Below are 22,780 nucleotides of genomic sequence, written 5' to 3'. Positions count from 1 at the left end.
TTCCATATCAAATACACTGATACAGTCACACACACGCGTGCATACACACACACACACACACACACACTTAAATCGTATGTATTAATCTCTCTCTCTCATATCTCCTTCAAGATCTGGTGTAAAAAAATCCACATCTTGGAATTGACTATCCATTTCTTTGGACTCCTAAACCATTACAAACAAGTTTATCATGAATGTTTGAATAATAAAATCTTTATTCTCAATTTGCCCTGATATACATATTTGCACAAATACACTCTATAGCACAGGACTGGCTCCTTTTAAAATCAGCTCCAGTTCCCTTGCAATTGCCATATGATGAATGTCACTTCAAATCTAGCATTTCTTTTCCCATTAGGGCACTGATAAAAGTAGACTTGTCAAATCAGTTTTGTGCGAAATTGAGCGAAAATAGGAACTTTCCATAAACCACCCGTCATTCAACATTGTCTATGTCCAGAGATGTAATTGTAACCAGCAGACAAAGAAGAGATACATATTTCTTGAATGAGGACATTTAACCTTTTCCTTTATAAAGAATAGACTACTTTGAAAAGTCCACATTTCTTTTGGCTTAAAACATGCTCTGGATTACTTGCTATATCATCATCAAGCACTGACCTCTTGAATAAGGAGATGAAAACGATATTTCCTGCAGCTACACAAATACTTACTGTTTTGCAGACCTTTGGGGTTGGTGACTACACACCTGGTCATTGCATCTTTGATTCACAATAACAGTGTATTTACGGGGATTGGCAGCCGAGAGCTGCTCTATAAAAAAAGGGGGGGGGGATGACAAACAAACAAACAAACAAACAAAAACAAACTTAGATTATTACCCAAAGTGGATATTCATATATTTCCTGTGTTTTAAATTCTACTTTAAATGTCACCTCACTTGATAATTTTATTGTTTTTGATGTCTGCCCAGACATGACATTCTACCTTTCTAAATGTTGTGTCTAGGCATTCAGATTAGACATTAAGATGGTGTTACAACATTGGAAGTCAGATCCAGATTGCTCTCATATCATGTATCCCCCCCCCCCCCCCAATAAAATACATGCTGTTGCTACATGCTATTGATATCGGCATGTTCCATTATTTTGTATTCAGTGCCAATTACTTTCAGTCATATTTGAAAGGAATTCACTCACAATATTGACAGGCCAGATTTATAAAAAGCACTTCTGTTTAATCAGTTTTAACATCCGCATTTGATTTGCAAGATCACCTCAAGAAGCATGAAGGGAATGACAATTGATGGCATTGTGCTCTGGGAACATTCAGCCAGAAATCTGAAATCCACTAGAAACAATGTCACTCTGCACCAATAATCTCCCCATACTTGTTATCAACAAGTCGACCAAGTGATCGAGGTAAAAACAGATGTGAAATGCAGTCGGTAAATGGCCTCAGAGTTGCTATCACTAGACAGTATGCTGTTCTTTTTATCTTTAGTGGAGGTGTAGATGGCTCAATTGCATACAAATATCCAGGAGTTCATAAAATGATAATGATGACTGACGATGACGATGGTGAGAGAAAATAAGATGAGAGTATAATCAGCCACTTGAGCCTCAAAGCGCGGGAGGGATGGTAAAACTATGTGGTCATCAAAGATGAAATACTCAATGGGTTGATAGACGGGCAGTGTTATCTGGGTACAAACACACACACATACACACAAACTGAATACTAAAGGGGCTACATAGGTTGCAGTTGTTCATCAACTTTATCCTTGAACCTGAAATATGCATGTCCAAGACCACATATTCTGATAACATAAAAAGAAAATAAAGAAAACTGATGAGTTACAGAGCACAGTTATGAGCAAAAACGTTTACGAGATACCATCGTGACCAAATTTGTGGATCAGCTTTAATAGCTGCAGTATAAAAACTTTCAAAATGACGTTGGATACTTAAGATGATGTGGTTTTGCAGGTAAGCATGCATATCTGTGTTACTGTCAACAGTGCTGTAGCTTACTCAGTTGCTTTCTGATGAGAATTTACCAGGAATAAAGAATGTGGGAAGGTGAAAAGGGGGGGGGGGGCATTGAGAGAGATTGTGTTCTGGATCTTTTGCAACCCAACTGCAGCATGTCCACTGGTTATCAATCGCACACTGATTGTCAACCAAATTTCCTCCTGTTCATTCCACCTGCCACTGTTTGAAGAAGTCGTTGCCCTTGTCGTCGACGACGATGAACGCGGGGAAGTCTTCCACCTCGACACGCCAGATGGCCTCCATGCCGAGCTCGGGGTATTCCAGCACCTCAACCTTCTTGATGCAGTTCTGGGCCAGGATGGCGGCAGGCCCGCCAATGGACCCCAGGTAGAATCCTCCGTGGGTTTTACAAGCCTTTGTCACCTAGGTGAAGACAAAGGGGAGAACAAGAATGTATGCAACATGATGACCCAATGTCAACTGGGATTCCTAAGGCAATATGTGATATACTAAACAGGAAGCAATATAGATGCAGTGAAGTGAATGGAGAGGGTTTGTTTCAAGTAATATGTTGTATCGTGGGTTACAAGTAACGAAACTTAGGACTGCAAATAAGGAAGGAACAGAAAAGGCGTGGCAGTTAATGTCTCGGTGTTTATTGCAGAACTGTCTGTCTCCAGACATGCACTCATGTATATAAGAACAGTTTCAATAGGTGGGGTATTGGAATGTATGCTGACACCTGAGGCACATGCATACTAATACACAGAGGTTACATAATGAGGTTACATAATGAATGTCAGGGTTCCTAGACACTTTATGAATATGCGTATCTGTAAATCTGAATATCTATAAACACAACATTCTCCCTCTCGTTGAAATTACCTTCATGGCACTCATCCATTATACTCCAAACCAATTCCAAATTGATCAGTGTTTACACAATCCTTTCAACATCATCACATATAAAATTACCAATTTGATCAGGTTTACAAAACCCTTTCAACTTTATCGCATATAAAACCTCTGCCTTAAACCGTTACTCTGTATCTCTTCATTACTGATACATCATAACAAAGGTGAGTTTTTGTTTGTTTGTTTATTTGTTTGGTGGTCTTTTTTGTGTGTGTATAGGTCTGTATGTAAAGTCCAATACTATAGGATGAAAACCTACATCTTCCATATTTTCCTTTCCAGATATAACATGACAATTGAAACTAATCATTCCTTAACACACGTGATGGAACATTGAGTGTTTTCTCTCTGGTTAACAACATATTTTATATCCTGGAAATCACAGGGAGTTCAATATTCTACACCACAATCAGTTTCCTGTTTCCTGATTGCCTAAATACAAAATGAATATGCCTGATAATTTTTTTTTCAATACCTTACATAGTCATGTAAGTAGCTGGGCTCCCTCCTACTTCTCAAACTTCTTCGTACGTCATGCTGTACCTTACCTCCTTCCTCTTTTCCGGAGACCTCTCTATCCGTCTCTCGTGTCTTCTCTACGCCACATGGAGACAAATGAAATGCATTCCAAATTGTATGATCATCTAGTTCATAGGTTGCTTTACCTTTTTGTTTGATGATTTGACGAGGTTCTCCAAATTTCCTTTCACCTTTTTGCACATACCTTTGTTTTTTGACTTTTACTCTGTCTCCGACCTGAAATTTTGGTGTGCGAGCCTTTCTTTTCTCGTCTGTGTACACTTCAGACTTCTTTTGTTTTAGTTTCACCCTTTGTTTGACTTTGTTTCCTTCAGATACCTCTGATTTGTGCTGCCCCTTTGTATTTGGCATTCTACCCTGAATGTCTAACTTAGTCCTTAATTTTCTTCCATGAAGTAGCTCTGACGGTGAGCAACCTGTCGTTGGATGGGGCGTACATCTGTAGGCCATCAGGAGCTCTAGTAGAGTCTCCTTCAGAGAACCCTTGTCTTCAATCAAAGCATTCTGTATACACGACTTCAATACACGGTTGAAACGCTCTACTTCACCGTTCGAACGAGGATAGTACAGTGATGCCCTGACATGAGTGATACCGTGTTGACTGAGAAATTGCTCAAATTCGTGTGATACAAATTGAGGTCCGTTGTTGGAAACCAAATGGGTGGGAATTCCCTCTCTGGCAAATAGAGATGTGAGTGTGTTTATCACTGCTCTGGAAGTTACACTTCTACACAATGCGACTTCAGGCCACTTACTGTGGTAGTCAATTACAACAATGGCATATCTTTGATCTTGGGGTGCACTTTCAATCGGCCCTACGATATCGATGCCAATTTTTTTCCATGGCGACTCTGGAAAATCGACTGACTGCATAGGGGCACTACGTGTGCTGTGAGATTTGTCATTTTCTTGACACGTGACACATGACTTGACTTTCTCCTCAACCACCCTGTCGATACCTGGAAACCAGTACGTTTCTCTCAACCTTTGTTTTGTACGTACAATACCCTGGTGTGCTGAGTGAGCAAAGTCTACAAACTTAGCCTGAAGGGATGATGGTACTACAATTCGATCCCCTCTCATTACAATGTCATCTACTACTGACAACTCATCCCTCAGAAGGAGATATGGTTTGATTTCTTGAGGTAAGGCCTTGTGGTTACCTGGCCATCCTTCCTCAACATACTTTCTGACCTGTACCATAACTCGATCATTACTAGTCGCCACTTTCAACTCTTCTAGGGTTACTGGGGAATCACTGATCTGACTCAGAACATACTCGTCTTCTTCTACTACATCACAACATTCTGGGCTATCCATTGGTAGCCGGGATAGTGCATCTGCCACATAATTCTCTTGGCCAGGTTTGTATTCTACAGTGTAGTTGAACTGTAACAGTTGCGCTGACCAACGTGCTATCCTCATGGTTTGTCTATTTGAGCCCCTAGTACTCAACATGGTAACCAAAGCCTTATGATCAGTCCTGAGCACGAAATGTCTACCCCAAAGGTACGTGTACCACTTGTTACATGCCCAAACACAAGCCAATGCTTCCTTTTCACCTGTGGAGTACTTTCTTTCAGCAGATGTCAACGACCTTGAGGCAAAAGCTATTGGAACTTCCTGCCCCCCTTTGACCTGGCTAAGTACTGCTCCTAACCCATGATCGGAGGCATCTGTTGTGACTATGGTAGGTAAGTTTGGATTGAATAAGCCAAGAACAACTCTCTGTGCAATTGTACTCTTGATTTGGTCGTAAGCCTCCTGTTGTTCTGGTCCCCATACAAAAGGTACGTCTTTACACAACAATCTTCTCATTGGTTCTACTACCGTGGCATAGTTAGGTACAAACTTTGCATAGTAATTCGTCAAACCTAACACTGATCTGAGTTGACCCACATCTGTCGGGTTGGGAGCTTCAACTATGGCCTTGACATGCCTATCATCAGGTGCTAGACCGTGGCTACTCACAGAGTGCCCTAGGTAACTGAGTTCTGACAAGTGAAACTGACACTTACTGGGATTCAAACGCAAACCAGCATCTTGCAGTTTGGTAAGTACCTTGTTCAATCTAGTGTCATGCTCTGTCCTGTCCTTGCCGTACACAATGACGTCATCTAGGTAACACTGAACTCCTGGAAGTCCTGCTAGGATCGTACTCATGAGCTTCTGGAAGGTGGACGGTGCTGATGCCAATCCAAAACAAACTCTTTTGAAGCGGTACAATCCATCATGAGTGATGAACGCTGTGAGGTCACGACTCTCTTCGTCCAGCTCAAGTTGGTGGTATGCGGATGCTAAATCCATCTTAGAGAACACAGTGGATCCTTCTAGCTCAGAGAATAGCTCTCCAATATCCGGTAATGGATAGCTATCGACAACAATTGCCTTATTCACCTCGCGCAAATCTACACACAAACGAATATCACCTGATTTCTTTGCGGCGACAACGATGGGCGAGACCCACTCGCTAGAATCAATTTTCTCGATCACATCCTCCCTTTCGAGCCGCTGCAACTCCCGCGAGACCTTCTCCTTTACTGACAAGGGTAATCGTCGTAGTTTCTGCTGAACTGGAATATGATCGCTTTTCACCTTGACACGATGCTTGAAGTTTCTCGCTTTTCCCAAGCCTGATGAGAACAGCTGGCAGAACTTCGACGAAATAGGCACCTCACCGCTGCCTGCTTCGACACGGTCAATGTCGGCCTGGACTGTGCTGCCATGGATCTGCAGACCCAATTTGTCGATGAGGTCCATCCCTAGAAGCATAGATCCTCTGTGAACGACATAGAACGTAGCCACTGCTTGTCGACTGCCCACTTTAGCTGTGGTGTGGAAAGTTCCAAGAACGGGGATGTCGGCTTTCGAGTAGTCAGACAACTTTACTCGCGCTGGCTGTAATGCTTCCTTCACAAAGTGTTTCTCATAAACGCTGCTCGGAATGATAGAAACACTTGAGCCAGTGTCGACTGTCATTTGTAAATCAACTGTCTCTGCGATCCGCACCATGCATTTAATGGAACTGGCCGGGTTTGTGTTGACGGTAAGGACTTGTTCTGACGTTCCGACAGTTAAGACTTCTGACTCGTCTTGAACTTCACGAATACTCCGTCCTGCACGACAAACTCGAGCCCAGTGTCCTGTTTTGTGACACTTGAGGCATCTGGTACCTTTTGCTCTGCATGTGCGGTCATATGTCGCATGGTCCTTGCTTCCACAGTTTCTGCAACTACCTTGTGTTTTCTGTTCCTTTTCATTCCTGCTCTGTTTAACCTCCGAACCCTGTTTTCCCCATCTTTTCTGCTTGAACAACTTTTGAACGCTCTGGCTTTCCTGATGTCCCTGAGTCATCGCTTTGGAATCTCGCTGTGCATCTTCGATGCATCTGCTGCAGTCGAGCACTTTCTGTAGGGTCAGATCGGGTTCAAGCAATAATCTTTCACGTATACGGGGGTTAACACATGCTTCCACAACCTGGTCACGAATCATTTCGTCTTTCAAGTCCCCAAAAGCGCAATGTTTGACCAATTCCTGTAAGGCTGTAACGTACTGCGCAACAGTCTCATCAACCCTCTGCCTGCGTCGTCTGAATCTGTACCTCTCAGCGACCACATTGATGCGAGGAACAAAGTAAGCTTCAATTGCTGTTAATGCTGTCTGATACACGTTTCCAGTAAGGCGTGGCTCTGACGCAGACGTCGTACCAGTGTTCAAAGAGTAGAAGATTCTCTGTCCCTCTGCTCCTAAGCAATGTAACAGAAGCGCCTTTTTCCTCTCGGGCTGAAATGTATCACTCCCTGATGCCAATAAATAGTTTTCAAACTGCTGCTTCCATAATGGCCAAGGAGTCGGTGGGTTACCAGGATGTTGTAAGAAAAATGAGGGTGGAGGTATCGAAGACATTTTGGCTAGAACTGAATTGAAGTCAGGAATGAAATTCAACAGTTATAAGTGGAACAGCTTCATCCTCGTCGCCAGAAATTATGTTGTATCGTGGGTTACAAGTAACGAAACTTAGGACTGCAAATAAGGAAGGAACAGAAAAGGCGTGGCAGTTAATGTCTCGGTGTTTATTGCAGAACTGTCTGTCTCCAGACATGCACTCATGTATATAAGAACAGTTTCAATAGGTGGGGTATTGGAATGTATGCTGACACCTGAGGCACATGCATACTAATACACAGAGGTTACATAATGAGGTTACATAATGAATGTCAGGGTTCCTAGACACTTTATGAATATGCGTATCTGTAAATCTGAATATCTATAAACACAACATAATATTCATGACAAAATACAATACAGGGAGAATCCAAGTTATGATGAGGTTGTGGGAACTTCTGATTTTACTTTGTTTAATCCAGTACTGGGTTGTAAACATACTGCAAGAGAGATTAGCTAGATACAGCAATGGAAAATCAGGATGCTCCCCTCATTAAAACCAGTACCTTGTTGTAAGCAAGCTGGTTGGAACAAGGTTTCCCTGTACTGTAAAACATGATATATTCGCGGCATGAATTTTTCGCGAATTGGAACCGACAGCCTTTTTCGTGGCATGAAATTTTTGCGAAGTGCCACTGGCGTTCAATGCATATAGTGTAAACAAGGACTTTCGCGTGCATTTTAATTTCGCGAATCTTGGCGCTCGCAAAATTCGCGAAATTAAAGTGCACGCGAAAATTCCTCGTTTCACAGTATATGGATTTTCTTCAAAACATAATGAATACTTTGTACTTTTTGTACATCACTTTGCTCATGCAGACACAACACCAAAGCTCTGAATGATAGCCTTAATGTGCACATGTTTTCAACCACACAGTAGAATTCCATGAGCACGTTTTTCTTCAATTGGCATGGAGTCATTGTCTATGGCTATTAACCTTGGTGTATTGCATTCTACTATTCAAGGAGTTCCCTAGCATCAAACAATCCCTTGTTTCCATTAAAAAACTAGATATATCGCTATGGCGACTGATATGCCTCCGCCATAATGCATGGTTCTCCTAATAGGTGTATAGTACAATGTCTTGACAATGTGTGATGACAGTTTCACACAATTGGCAAAATATTAAAATGACAGGTTTGACACAAATGTGCTGAATGTTCACTTTCCTAGAACTAGGTTCAATTGGATGAATGATTAAAATGTCAGAGTGCAGGTATTTGGGGAACTGATGATTTTTATTTGACTTTTGACCCTTTTATAAGTTTATGCATTAAGTAATTTTCAAGGTATTGAGAAAAAGTATAATTTCAGTATCAAATGGGAAAATAGCATTATCTAAACCTTTCGTTTGACCTTTGACCTCACAGTTCCACAGAGAATCACTGTTAGGTAGAACATGTATAAATATGTAAGTTTCATGATGATACCTTGATCTACTTTCGAGATATGGAGGAAAAAGTGCAATTTAGCACTTTCACTTGACCTTTGACCTTTTGACCTTTGGGCAAGAAACTTCCCCAAAAATATATATTAGGTAATACATGCCATACATCAAGTTAAAAAAAAACACCCTTCAGGCATATTGCATTTTAAGGATAGTGATATTTTGAGGAGTTGACCTTGACCTTTGACCCCCTGACCTTTGACCCATGACCCCCAACTTCCCTAGATAATCACTGCCCATCGGTACAAGCATATATACTAAGTTCCATGAAGATACCTTGAACCATTTGCGAGATATGGAGAAAAACATGAAATTTCAATTTTTTTTCACAAAATGACCTGTGACCTTTGACCTTTGACCCTGTGACCCTAAAATCCACACAAAGTATTATCCCCCAAGGATATACCCTCATACCAAGTTTGATGTAAAACCACCACACGGTTCTTGAGATATCGACAAAAACAAAACGGGACGGACGGACGTACGGACGGACGTACGGACGGATGTACGGACGTACGGACGTACGGACGTACGGACGGACGGACGGACGGACGACCCGAAAACATAATGCCTCCGGCCACTTTGTTGCGGAGGCATAAAAACAACGAAAAAGAAAACAGAACTACATGTAAAACTTTGCTAAGGTAGCCTCCTGATTTTATTGCAAGTCTAAAAAAAAAAATCTCGCAAGGGAAGGTTAGCTCTGTGGCAATGATTGAAAACAAAAAGGACACATCAGGGTCTAATCTTAGAGCGTGTTTCTACTGAGAGCACCTCACATCCCTGGCATCGCCACGAATTTTGTCCAACGCAGCACCTCGTATTTTACGACCACTCGAGCTGTTTCTACTGAGCGATAAGATACGAGGTGATGCAAAGGTGACGTGCAAATGCGGCGATTCCGGAAGTCAGGTATTTTTAAGTCACAGATTTGGGTCACGCGCGCACTGCCTGTTAATACGATCCGAACCCTGCCTGCTTTGCTACAACTGCGTCGGCTATTTTTTGATTAGCCATTTCTCTTCGTCTTCCCATCCAATATACCCCGAACTAACATACTGGTATCCTGCCACTGACTGATGAGAAATCTTTGGAGATCGAGGGTCCAGTTGAGATTTTCTCAAGGCTGCGACACACTAATATGGTACTCTCGCGATTAGAGACAATATAAAATGAAATAACGCGGTGCAAAATCAAGTAAGTGATGAGGGCTTAGTAATGCAATAAGTTAGGCTGTTAATCACGCGAACAATAGGCGATGAATGCCACAATTCACATGCAACGTAACGTATAGGGCCTGTAACACATACACAAGCGAGTTGGTACCAACAAAGCATGATGCGAACACGGTCGCTGTGTGTACACACGTATTTTGTACACATGTGTGCGATGAACCGATTGAAAAGCGCGGGGAGAAATTCTAGACGTCCGATACACCTCGAATTTCGCTACCCGGTGTGTTTCTACTGAGAATCGTCCTTCGCGTCACCACGCATCGACCACCTCAATAGGTGGACGACGGAGCACCTCGCATCAGCCGGCATCGGCCACTACCAGATCTGTTTCTACTGAGGAAAAATTCGAGGTGTCACCACGCATCGGCCGGTATCGGCCGGCATCGGCCGGTATCACCACACATCGGCTGGCATCACCTCGAATTTTCGTCGCTCAGTAGAAACACGCTCTTAGACATCTTTAGCTGTACTTCCTACTAAATACCTCTTTGCTCCTGTTACCCTTGGCCAACATAACCTTTGACCCTCCCTGAGCTTGGAAGGAGTTGACATAGGAGTCCATCCTACCAGCAGTGGTTGGACCGAAGGAGCCTGATGCGTAGCCCTGTGGAGAGGAAGAAATAAATGAGGCTCAAACCTTCAGATATCAAAAGTGGCTAATGGGAGAGGGTCGTCATGAGTGAAAGAGAAATGTAAATATATTGTAGATGCAAGTACGTGGAAGTGGGCTGACTAGAAATCTGGAGTGGGAGAAATCATTTCCCTCCCGTGAATAAGATGCTACTTGAAGTTTCAAAATAAAGCATACGTATGAAGAACAAGGAAAAGTAGAAATTACGCGGTGCGTAATATATGTCCCCGCCGGAAGTAGCATTTAGTAGCAAAATGTACAATATAGGTAAAAAGATCAAGGTCAAAGGTCAAAGAAGTCAAAGGTCAAAATTCTATGTAGAATTTTTGAAGCCCTCACCTAGTGCCATCACATAAAGCAAACGGAATCGAAATCAGGTTGGAAATGGCGAAGGAGTAGCATTTGGTAGCAAAATGTACGATACAGGTCAAAAATCAAGGTCAGAGGTCAAAGAAGTCAAAGGTCAACATTCTGTGTAAAAGTTTTGAAGCCCTCACCTAGTGCCATCACTTAAAGCAAACGGAATTGAAATCGGGTTACAAATGGCGAAGGAGTAGCATTTTGTAGCAAAATGTACAATATAGGTCAATGTTCAAGGTCAAAGGTCAAAATTCTGTGTAGAAGTTTTGAAGCCCTCACCTAGTGCCATCACATAAAGCAAACGGAATCGAAATCGGGTCAGAAATGGCGAAGGAGTAGCATTTTGTAGGCAATGTACAATATAGGTCAAAAATCAAGGTCAAAGGTCAAAGAAGTCAAAGGTCAAAATTCTGTGTAGAAGTTTTGAAGCCCTCACCTAGTGCCATCAAATAAAGCAAACGGAATCAAAATCGGGTTAGAAATGGCGAAGGAGTAGCATTTTGAAGCAAAATGTACAATATAGGTCAAAGGTCAAGGCAAAGGTCACGACTGAAATTCTGTATAGAAGTTTCAAAGCTCCCATGTAGTGCTATCATATAAAGCAAACAGAATCAAAATCGGGTTAGAAATGGCGAAGGAGTAGCATTTTGAACATTTTGATCACACACGGACGCACGGACGGACAGACGGACAGACGGACACACGGACACACAGACACACAGACACACACACGTACGGAGCCCGTTTCATAGTCCCCTGCTCGAACTTGTTCGGCGGGGACAACAAAGATTAGCTTTCTTATTAAAATGCATTTAATCAATGTAATTAAAATCCTTATCAAGAGCCAACATCAGGAAAAACACAAATACACATACTTCTTTGTGTGAGCAGATAGTCACTGAATGATTATTCTATCACCAAATGAGCAGACACACACACACACACACAAATCTATGTACCCATAAACTTGGACAGGCTTGCACAGAAAGAAAAAAAATATTCTACCAATAAAGACAGGGAGACTTTAATAACAATCATCACAACACAAAAGAAGCAGGACAGATTTGGTACAGTAAGTGCAAAAAGTATAAAGTAAAAAAGTTTACATATTGAGAAATGGAGTTCTCTGCTTGGTATATACAGTACCTCTGGTGTCTTAGCGGGTCCAGCATAGTAGACAGGGTGGTCCTTGATGTACTGGGGAAGTCCCTCCCCTGCGTCAATCCTCTCCTGCAGCTTGGCGTGGGCAATGTCCCGGGCTACCACGAGTGTGCCGGTCAGACTCAGCCGCGTCCTGATCGGGTACTGGGTCAGCTCGGCCAGCACTTCATCCATTGGCCGATTCAGGTTGACCTTGATGACCTCTCCGCTCAGGTCGCCCTCCTGTATTTCAGGCAGGTACTTGATGGGGTTCGTCTCAAGCTGCTCTAAGAACACACCCTCACTTGTGATCTTCCCTACAGCCTGTGGATTTCAAGCACACCAGAAGTGAGCAATTTAACCTGTTGAGGACAAATCCCGAGTATACTCGGGCAGGTGTGTATGGGACATGCGTGTTGTAGCAAAATTAGTCTGTCCTCAATGGGTTAAAACTTGTTGCATCATTCCACTAACAATACCTATGAGGTACACGTACATTGACACAGTAAAGCTTGTAGCGCAAACTGTTTACATTGCTTGAAGTTTCATTATTAATGCACTGCATATGAGACAAATTTGAAACATGACAAGGAAAATCCCAGATATAATTTATTTTAGAAGGTGGTGTTTAACACAACATTATGATAATAGCTATTAAAAAAAAATATCACATGGTCAAACCTACATAAAGGTCTCAAAGATGACAAGATTTTTAAACCTAAAAAATCCCTTTAATACAGATATCAGTTTTGTGTATTTAACTAATTTTACAAACATTGGATATGAGAGCTTAATACATGTCAATAACTTCCATAATCTAAGATACCGAAGGGAACCTCATATGTACATATTTATGGTCATTCACTCTTGTTTCCTCTTTTGAAGTCATACAACAAAATCATGCATGTCTATTGATTCAAGACTTTTGTGATGGTTGCCTTGACTGTGATACCTGTCGGTCTGCCGAGCAGGACACTCCTATTCCGACTGGACATGATGCACCATGCCTTGGAAGACGAACTACCCTGACATCGTGGCAGAAGTACTTCCCTCCAAACTGGGCCCCAATGCCCAGCTGCTGGGACAGTTCGTGAATCTGTTTCTCGAGCTCCAGGTCTCGGAATGCCCTGCCATGATCATTCCCTATCAGGAATGGAAATTTGTGGTGGAAAAAATCATTTTAAAAACTGTCAGCCAAGTGACAAGCAATATGTGATAACAACTTGTACCATGTGTTCACAATTTGTGATTGGATTGTTTGCCTCCTGTTGTCACATCCCAAGTGGGGCTCCTATAACCAGTTCATGAATAGAATCCTACAAAGTTTTTCATATCCAACAATGGATTTTTAATGAACACTATATTAAGCTGAAAATTGGAGAAATGCATCAAGCAAACTGTCACTCAGAGACCTATGGTGAACAGATACATAACTAATGTTTTTGGCACATGCATCTGAGGTATATTATGAAAAAAAAAAATCCATCTGTAAAGTGCAAAATTGATTTGTGGAAGATGACTCCTGAATACGGCATTTATTTTGCAAATTAGGACTCGTACAACAAATTTGCAGGTAATTAAATTTGTGATCAAGGACTACTGTGACAGAATATCAGTTGACTCGAGAAATTTGCAGAAATAAAAACACTATGAAATACACCAAGTATGCAGTATACCTTTACAGCTCTATTCCACGATTTGATTGACAGGCTGTAGTGACAATATGAATATGTGCAGCTCTAAATTATCTACCTGATGTTGGCAAGTTGTCATAGTACTTGGTGGAAGCCATCTTGACTGTCTTGAGTGTCATCTCAGCAGAGAGTCCCCCTACTACCAGGGCAAGGTGATACGGTGGGCAGGCTGCAGTACCAAGGGTCTGGATTTGTGTGAAGATGTATATATTCTGTTATCATAACTTGATTCTTTCTTTCTTGAGATCTTTCAAATTCAGCTCCAGAAAATGTGACATTAATTAACAGTTTTGTTACACCCTCATGTGTTGGCTAACATATGTGCTAGTGATAGAGACTGCATGGCAATACTCGTGGCTATCGAAGATGTATAGGTTCTGGAGTTATCTTTGAAAGTGATTGGTAGTCCATGGTTTTTGCTACTTAATTAATGACTGCATATATGAAATAGAAAAGAAATTATACATGACAATCACTTTTATTTCAAACACAAATTTTGAAATCAACAAAACTTTACAATTGATTTTTATAAAAATTTCACACTGGTAGTAAAGTAGTCTTGCTTAATGCCTTTAACACCGACTTAAGTGTAATGCCAATTTTCACCAAGGGGTTCTGAAATATTACATCAGGCGGCTTTAGTCTAATCAGACTAATGTTGCATTTTAAACTGTTATCTTTAACTTCATCAGAACGTATGCATCCATGGCATTGGCACAGTGACTACATTTCAATAACTGTCTCTCTCTCTCTCTCAAGGAACATTGGGGTACCTTTATCTTTTCATTGACGAATGTCATGAGTTTCTCAGGGTTGAGCAGTGCCTTTGTCTGCTGGTAGAGGAAAGTTTTGTTTGCTGAGCCACCCCCCTTGGCTATGAAAAGGAAGTTGTACTCGTCACCGGGTGTGGCATAGAGCTCTATCTGTGCTGGAAGATTGGTGCCTGTGTTGACCTCTTTAAACATATCGATTGGCGACACCTTGAGAAGACAACAGAAACAGTCAATATCATGACTGGGGCTGATATCATCAAGTAGATAAGCTATAAACCAAATGTCTTTAACCTATTGAGGACGAGTCCTGAGTATACTCGGGCAAGTGTCTTTGGGAAATCACTGTTGTAGCAAAATCAGCCCGTCCTCAATGGGTTAAGATAAAGTGTAAATTCACAGCATGATTAAAGTCACAAAGATGAATAACCATCATACAAGCTGAACAATTTGAGGTCATCATGATTGGCTTTGCACATCAAGGACCTATCTAATGAACACTGAGATAAGCATGATGGTATTATTACTCATCTTTTTGAATGGTTCAGTTTAGTGTCAGGGATGCCATTCACTTCACACACAATTAGTCATGACACCTAGTTTGTTAATGCAAATGAGGCTTGACTGTCTGCTAACAAGGTTTTCTTTACAGAAAATATCTACATTCTATAATCAATATTTCCTAATTCATTTGTGTGTGTGTGTGTGTGTGTGTGTGTGTGTGTGTGTGTGATTATGATGACACTGGTAAGACAGGAGCAGGAAGGACCGCATAGCCTTTGATGAACATACCACAGGCTTTTAGGTACAGTGCACTCCCAATATAATGAAGTCCTCAGAACTGGAGGTTCTCTTTTGTTATATCAAAATTTTGTTATAGGCGAACAGTAAAGGAGATAAAGATTTAGAGATGATAATGATGGGACCTTAATTTCTACATTGTGGTAATTAGGATTCCGTTATAACTGTGTTCATTATAAGGGGAGTGCACTGTACTTGATTATTCAATTCTTACAGGACAAATTGTAACAGACACTCTTGAAATAGCATTGCTCCATTTCCCCATACAGATCATTTGATGCCTATATCAATATCTTGCAGTGTATCAATCACGAACAGCTTACATCTTTCCTTAGAGTAGCGAAGAAGAAGACACTAAAAATAAGCTTAATATTTACTGAAGGCAGTCTACCTGCTACCTCTCTGGATTATTTTAAAACTTTTACTGTGGAAATAGTCTTGCTTGAAGATTAGAAATGAAAAAATAAATTCCATGATATAAGAACAAGATGTACAAAGTGAGAATCTTGCCAGATGGAACAACTAGTTTCATACCATCTAATCAGATTACATTATCATTATGGAACACAACTTGCAAACATCAATGAAAAGCTAGTCATCCGTAACATTTGTGATGCCATCTGTCATTTACCACTGTAATAACAAAATGCTTTGATTCCCTTACCTGTGAGTATCTGAGATTTGTCTGTGTGTATGTATTGTAGACACCTCTCGACAGGTGTTCCTCATCTTTCTCATCTGTCCACACATTCTGACCTCGTTTTCCTGACATGGGAAAATGATTCGGTGCAAGTACAAAGTGCATTCTTGTTATGTTCTGACCTCTTTTCCCTGAATGAAGACAAATTTCATTTGCTGTGTCTTCATAAACATCACTTTAATAGCAAAACACTTCAATGTATGTTCAAGTGTTGTTATGAAGATACTGCAGTAAGTCCTCAACTTAATACTGTAACACCAGGGTTATGTGATTATTTACAGCCAACTGAAAGTTCCTAAAATTCTGTTTTAAAATTGAAACAATGGACATCAGGCAAAGACATAACAGGACATTTGTGCAGAATCATTAGGGATTATATGCAACTGTCTACCACAATCTGATGAATGACTTGTTTTGCTGTTTTGTTTTGTTTTTATAGAAGAGAAATAATTTTATATGCCACATGATTTTACTTATCAGAAGCCAGATCACTGATTTATATCTTTGGTAGGGAAAGACATATAATAATTGAGGCTGCAATTGAGGAGCTTCACATAATGACAGAGGCCCCTGAAGTTCATAGTGAATATGACATACCTATGATTATAGCAGTTCCTGTGTCCTGGCAACCAGGGAGAACCATTCCTGAGGCAATGTTTGCATTCTTCAGTAGCTCCAGGGCCACAAAGCGATCATTGCTGGATGCTTCTGGATCTTCCAGAATGTTCCGCAGTTGCTGCAAGCAGGAGGTGCATGAAAAGACGAAATACAGCCGTACATTGAGCAGGGAAACCAAATGTTTCAAAACACAAACACAACAACAGCCGCAAGATGTCATAATTGGTACAGTGGCATCAGCCCTTACACACGTCATTATAGAGTATCAAAGTTATGATGCCACAGCCTTTGTTATGGCTTAGGGTTGGTTCCACAAAAAATACCCTTGCACAAGGCTGTGGGCAGTGGGATGGAAATGGGTATGAGCATGGTTTAATAGCAACCACTGTTTTCATAGACATTTGACTTTAATACAAAAGGCTGTTTAGTACCAGTTTCCAAGGCGATGAATGGCTGTAATGTCACACTTTGGTACTCTATTGTTTGAGACAATACGACAAGAGAAAATGGTGTGAAAGCACACTATGACAAAGAACAATATCTAAATAGGTCAGATTCAATATGACATTGTTGTTCGTATTGCTATTGTTCTTTTCATATTTATTGGGGGTTTACCCTGCTGGAGACTACTGGATGAGGCTAGTACAGAAAATATACAAATCAAACAAACAGATTGCACAACAAACTGATGTCTCTGATCCCATCCTAAAACCAATCTCTGTTAAAGACCCCTCTCATCTCATCCCTTGAATTACCCATTACATGTACATTGTGTATATATTTAATACATTGGATATGGCAGTCACAGTTACCTGCAGGTGCTGCGGACGGAGAAGATGAGCGATATCAATCATGGCTTGAGAAGCTAGCATCGTCAGAGCCTCTGGTTCGACCTTCAGGATCTTCCTACCATGAACCTCTAAAGTCGAGACGAAGTCACCTAGGGGTGGTAGATAACGAGTAAAAGAAATATTGAGCATGTGTCATTGCAATCTCATAACAATTCTTAAGTCCAGCAAATGTGCTCTCCTGATCTTTATTTTCTTACCGGTGACTACATGTATGTGTGCTGACCTGGAGATGTGACAGAATGTCTCTTTACATTTCATATCATGTCAACAGTTCATAGTTGTTTATTCCGAAAAGGAAAAAAAAAAGACCAAATACTTGACTTTCTTAAATTACTGAAAACTTCAGACATCTGATTATTATAGGATCTACATCACAAAGCAAATACAGATGAAGCAAAAATCATATCATGCAACATGCACTGCTATATTTAGCATAAAGATTCCATTTCTGGAGCACTTACCACTGAGTTTTTTGTATGGAGTATCTTGCACCTGCTCTCGTTTGAACATGTCCTGGTAGATGAAAGGCTTGGCTGCAGCAGCCGATGCCTTGCATCTAACCAGGCCATGCCTGACAGCAGGCATGGTGAGTAGTCGTGAGCACAGCATCTATCAGTAAACAAAACACACGGGCAATTCCAGCATTACTGACATTACATTTAGAGAATTTTTTGTGACTTTGTGGGCTTTCTATTTCAACAGCTCAGCATTATCATTCTTAATGCATTACATTCATGGTTTATTCTAACCCAGTCATCCTGAAATGTTAACAGTCCGAGTTTTGATCAGTTACTATATAAATCATTTAGTAGATATTACACAAAATGCTTGTCGTTACGAACATTACATTTTTTGGATATGATTATTTACCTCCATGTGGATATGTTGAGAAATTTATGAATCAGAGCATCAAATAAAATGAATCTTCTTCTGAAATGAATGCTCAGGCCCTGTTTAAGCTGTAGATTGATAATTGTGTACAACACATTCAGCATTTACCATACAGGTTCACAAATGTAGTGTTACGGACATTACATTTTCAGCATTTAATACGGACATTACAACTTTGTCCACTTTTTGAAGTCCCAATATTCATATTTCAACACAGTTCGTATCTCAGACAAAGCTAATATTAGTGTTTTTTTGTGTTGCTGAATATGGAATAATGAAAGCTAAAGATTGTGATTTTACAAAATTTATCAAAAATTTTGCCCAATAAATGGGTTTTTTGAAGAAAAGAATGCCTAAATGCACTTCAATTATATCAAAATACGACTCAAATGAAAGAACTTAATATGTTCTAGCATTTGATACTAAATTTCAAATTATTGCAGATTTAGGATTTTTAGGAAAAGTAACATTTTTCATGGAATTTCCCACACACAGAATGATCAGATATACAACCATATACAATGTACGTATTAGTACTAGAGGTGGGCTATAGAGGGTCAATTTTAGGTCATATTTTCAGAACATGCTCATCACACCTTAGTTTGATGACTTTTTGCCTACTGACACCATTTTTGAAAAAAAGAACGAAAAAAATGCAAAATCCGGGGTGCCCCGGCCGAAAGCGTAAAAAATCCAAGATGGCCGCCGTTTTGGCTTTAAAAAGACATTTTTGGCTATAACTCGGCTATTTTTTGGTCTATTGTGACGATTTTGGTGTCTAACCCCATGTTTTAGGGGTCAAGGAAATGGATTATCATAATAATTTTAGTGAAAAACCTAAGCTTCTACATGAAACTAACTTTTTTCCCATATTTAGGGTTAAATTTCCTTCTCCTTTACCCCTACCCCAACGGCCATTTTTTGCCTTTCCCCCCCCCCCCTTTTTTTTAAAGTCATGTTAAATACCATACTTTTAATAACAAGTTCTAGCAATCCATTTTTTTTTTCTACCAAACAATACAGCAAGAAATTATACAAATAACTTACGGTATACATGTATGTGTCATGCCAATACTGGTATGTGGCTGGTGCATTCAGAATGCATGGTAACTGTGGAACCAGTATTAAATACTGTATCTGCTTTATAGTGTCCATTAACATTTTGGTCCTAAGACCTTTAACAATATAAATAAATAAATATAATAATAAATAATAACAAATAACTTACATTAATACATGGTTTGCATATGTGTCATGCACATATCGATATATAGTGTGGCTTGTGCATTCAGGATGCATGGTAACAGAAGCCAGTGCTTATACTGTATCTGCTTTGTAGTGCTGATAAACATTTGGTATTCGGACCTGTAGTGCATGACACATGTAAACCATGTATAATGTAAGTTATTTGTATTTCTTACTGTATTGTTGCAAGAAAACACCATATTGATAGCTAGAACTTGTTATTAAGAGTATGGAAGTAGTTAACATGACTTGAAAAAAAATACGGAAAAAAATGCAAAAAATGGCGGTTGGGGTAGGGGTAAAGGAGAAGGAATATTTATTATTATATCTATTTATTTATATTGTTAAAGGTCTTAGGACCAAAATGTTAATGGACACTATAAAGCAGATACAGTACAATACTGGTTCCACAGTTACCATGCATTCTGAATGCACCAGCCACATGACCAGTATTGGCATGACACATACATGTATACCATAAGTTATTTGTATATTTCTTGCTGTATTGTCGGTAGTAAAAAAACCAAACAGATTGCTAGAACTTGTTATTAAGAGTATGGTAGTTAACATGACTTGAAAAAATACGGAAAAAAAGTGCAAAAAATGGCGGTTGGGGTAGGGGTAAAGGAGAAGGAAATTTAACCCTAAATATGGGTAAAAGGTTAGTTTCATGTACAAGCTTAGGTTTTACACTAAAATTATCATGATAATCCATTTCTTTGACCCCTAAAACATGGGTTAGACACCAAAATCATCACAATAGACCCAAAAATAGCCGAGTTATGGCCAAAAATGTCTTTTTAAAGCCGAAATGGCGGCCATCTTGGATTTTTTACGATTTCGGCCGGGGCACCCCGGATTTTGCATTTTTTTCGTTCTTTTTTTCAAAAATGGTGTCAGTAGGCAAAAAGTCATCAAACTAAGGTGTGATGAGCATGTTCTGAAAATGTCACCCTCTATAGCCCACCTCTATTAGTACTTTGTGATGAAGCACACGAAAAACCCTGAAAATAGAGTGTACAATAGTTTAGTTTGGTTTGTTAGTTTGTTTATGAGTTTATTTTTTGTCTCTTTGTTTTTATTTTCATAGCTAATGGCCCTTAACCCCACGCGTACCTTTTCATTCTACACGCAAACAGCCATGATATGCAGGGTGCCGATGTCAAGGTACCCTGCCGATAGGCTAATCTCGAAAGGGTGCGGCGCGGAGTGGAGCAGAGCGGAGTGCTCAACGCACCCGTTCGAGACAAGCCCCCCCGTTTGTCTCAAAAGGGTGCGTTGGGCGGAGTACATTATGTTCGATGAACGCACCCATTCACTCGAATGGGTGCGTAAGCTAGTCTTAGAGGCCAGACTTTTTGTCCCCGTCATAGTTCGCGAGGGGACTATATGAAACAGGCTCCGTACGCACACACACACACACACAAATGCTACTTCTAATCGATTCTGATTGTTAGATCTGATAGGGTTTGCTGGGAGCTACCAAACTTAACACATAATTCTGAAATTCATTAGGCCTTATGAAAATTTCTCCAAAACATGAAAATGCTACTTCTCAAGACATTTTACAGTGGATTTTCATTCTATTTATTTTATCTGATAGGGCATTATAGGAGCTATCAAACGTCTACACAGAATTCTGAATTAATTATGTTAATTTATGCAAATTTATATCAGTCATGGGATCTACACGGAGGGGACAAACGCCCCATGTAATTTGCTGAATCACTTATGAAATTGTGTTGTATTTGTTTCTAATCCCAAAAAACAAAACAAATTTCCGCATGATTTCCGCAACTTAATAAATTCATAAAACGCAATGCAAAAGTATGTTTAAAAAATACTACAAAGCCACTAAAATTTACATGAAATACATTTTTTTTTCAACTTTTGCCCCCCCCCCAAAAAATCCAAAACATGTATCGACACCGCTGGTGATCGGATGTGAGGTAGCACGTAAAATTACGAATCCTTTCATTGAAGAAGCGCGTGCTGTCAAGATTTCCCAATTTGCCCACGAGACCTCTCTAAAAGTATTATGGGATGGACAGCTGACTGCCCCTCCCTCTTGTGTATGATGATCGAGGCGGACGGTGGTGGACTGGACTGGTGGTGTCAATATTATGTACCTTCACACTAAATTGTATAAAAATCCGTCTGTAGAATACAGTAATCTTACGTAAACTTCTGAATGAAACCAATTTAGCTATTTTGCATTGATAAAGTATGACCTCTGACCTCTAATCTAGGCCTACATACACTAGAATGAAAATCCACTGTACAATGTCTTGAGAAGTAGCATTTCCATGTTTTTGGAGAAATTTTCATAAGGCCTAATGAATTTCAGAATTATGTGTTAATGGTAGCTCCCAGCAAGCCCTATCAGATAAAACAATCAGAATCGATTAGAAGTAGCATTTGTGTGTGTGTGTGTGTACGGAGCCTGTTTCATATATACTAGTAGTCCCCTCGTGAACTATGACGGGGACAAAAAGTCTGGCCTCTAAGACTAGCTTTATGCACCCATTCGAGACTAGGCCCCCCCCCCCCCAGTTGTCTCGAATGGGTGCGTTCATCGAACATACTCTGCCCAATGCACCCTTTCGAGACAAAGGGGGGGGGGGGGGGCTTGTCTCGAACGGGTGCATTTAGCGCTCCACTCCGCACCGCACCCTTTCGAGATAAGCCCTGTCGATATGTGGTACCCTTTTGACATACGCCATGTACAGAGACTCCAACCCAAAGCACCTTCTGATCTGGAGATTCTCCCGCCTGAAACCCCTATCAAACGGGAGACTCCAACTTGATGTGTGCGAAGCGAGAAGTTCCTAGGGTTCTAGATGCTCTCTTGTGCTATCTAAGGCTTATTTTTTCAACATATAGAAATAAGTAAGAAATCCTTTCCAACGGGAGAAATTAAATCTCAAACGGGAGAACGGGAGATTTTGCAAAAATGGGTTTTCGGCGGGAGATCTCCCGTCGAAAACGGGAGAGTTGGAGTCTCTGCATGTAAAACCATTAATGTTTGCACTGTTGCCATT

General features: G+C 40.5%; 1 protein-coding gene across 1 annotated transcript; it reads right to left on the bottom strand.

The window, feature by feature from the left end:
- Positions 1–2,071: 2,071 nt before the first annotated feature.
- LOC139739672 (fumarate hydratase class I, aerobic-like) lies at positions 2,072–18,188 on the bottom strand. The gene is made up of 10 exons (XM_071650283.1): positions 18,065–18,188; positions 17,565–17,692; positions 16,732–16,870; positions 16,099–16,199; positions 14,637–14,843; positions 13,922–14,048; positions 13,122–13,312; positions 12,176–12,493; positions 10,523–10,642; positions 2,072–2,378 (listed from the first exon to the last, which is right to left on the bottom strand). Exons 1-10 carry the CDS (start codon positions 18,186–18,188, stop codon positions 2,160–2,162), a joined length of 1,674 nt encoding a protein of 557 aa, XP_071506384.1. The 3' UTR covers positions 2,072–2,159.
- Between the last annotated feature and the right edge of the window lie 4,592 nt (positions 18,189–22,780).

Source organism: Diadema antillarum, unplaced genomic scaffold (assembly GCF_040938485.1).
Source record: "Diadema antillarum isolate AM-2024a unplaced genomic scaffold, OU_Dant_1.0 seq00000810_RagTag, whole genome shotgun sequence".
NCBI lineage: Eukaryota > Metazoa > Echinodermata > Echinoidea > Diadematoida > Diadematidae > Diadema > Diadema antillarum.
This window is presented reverse-complemented; position numbering and strand designations above follow the sequence as displayed.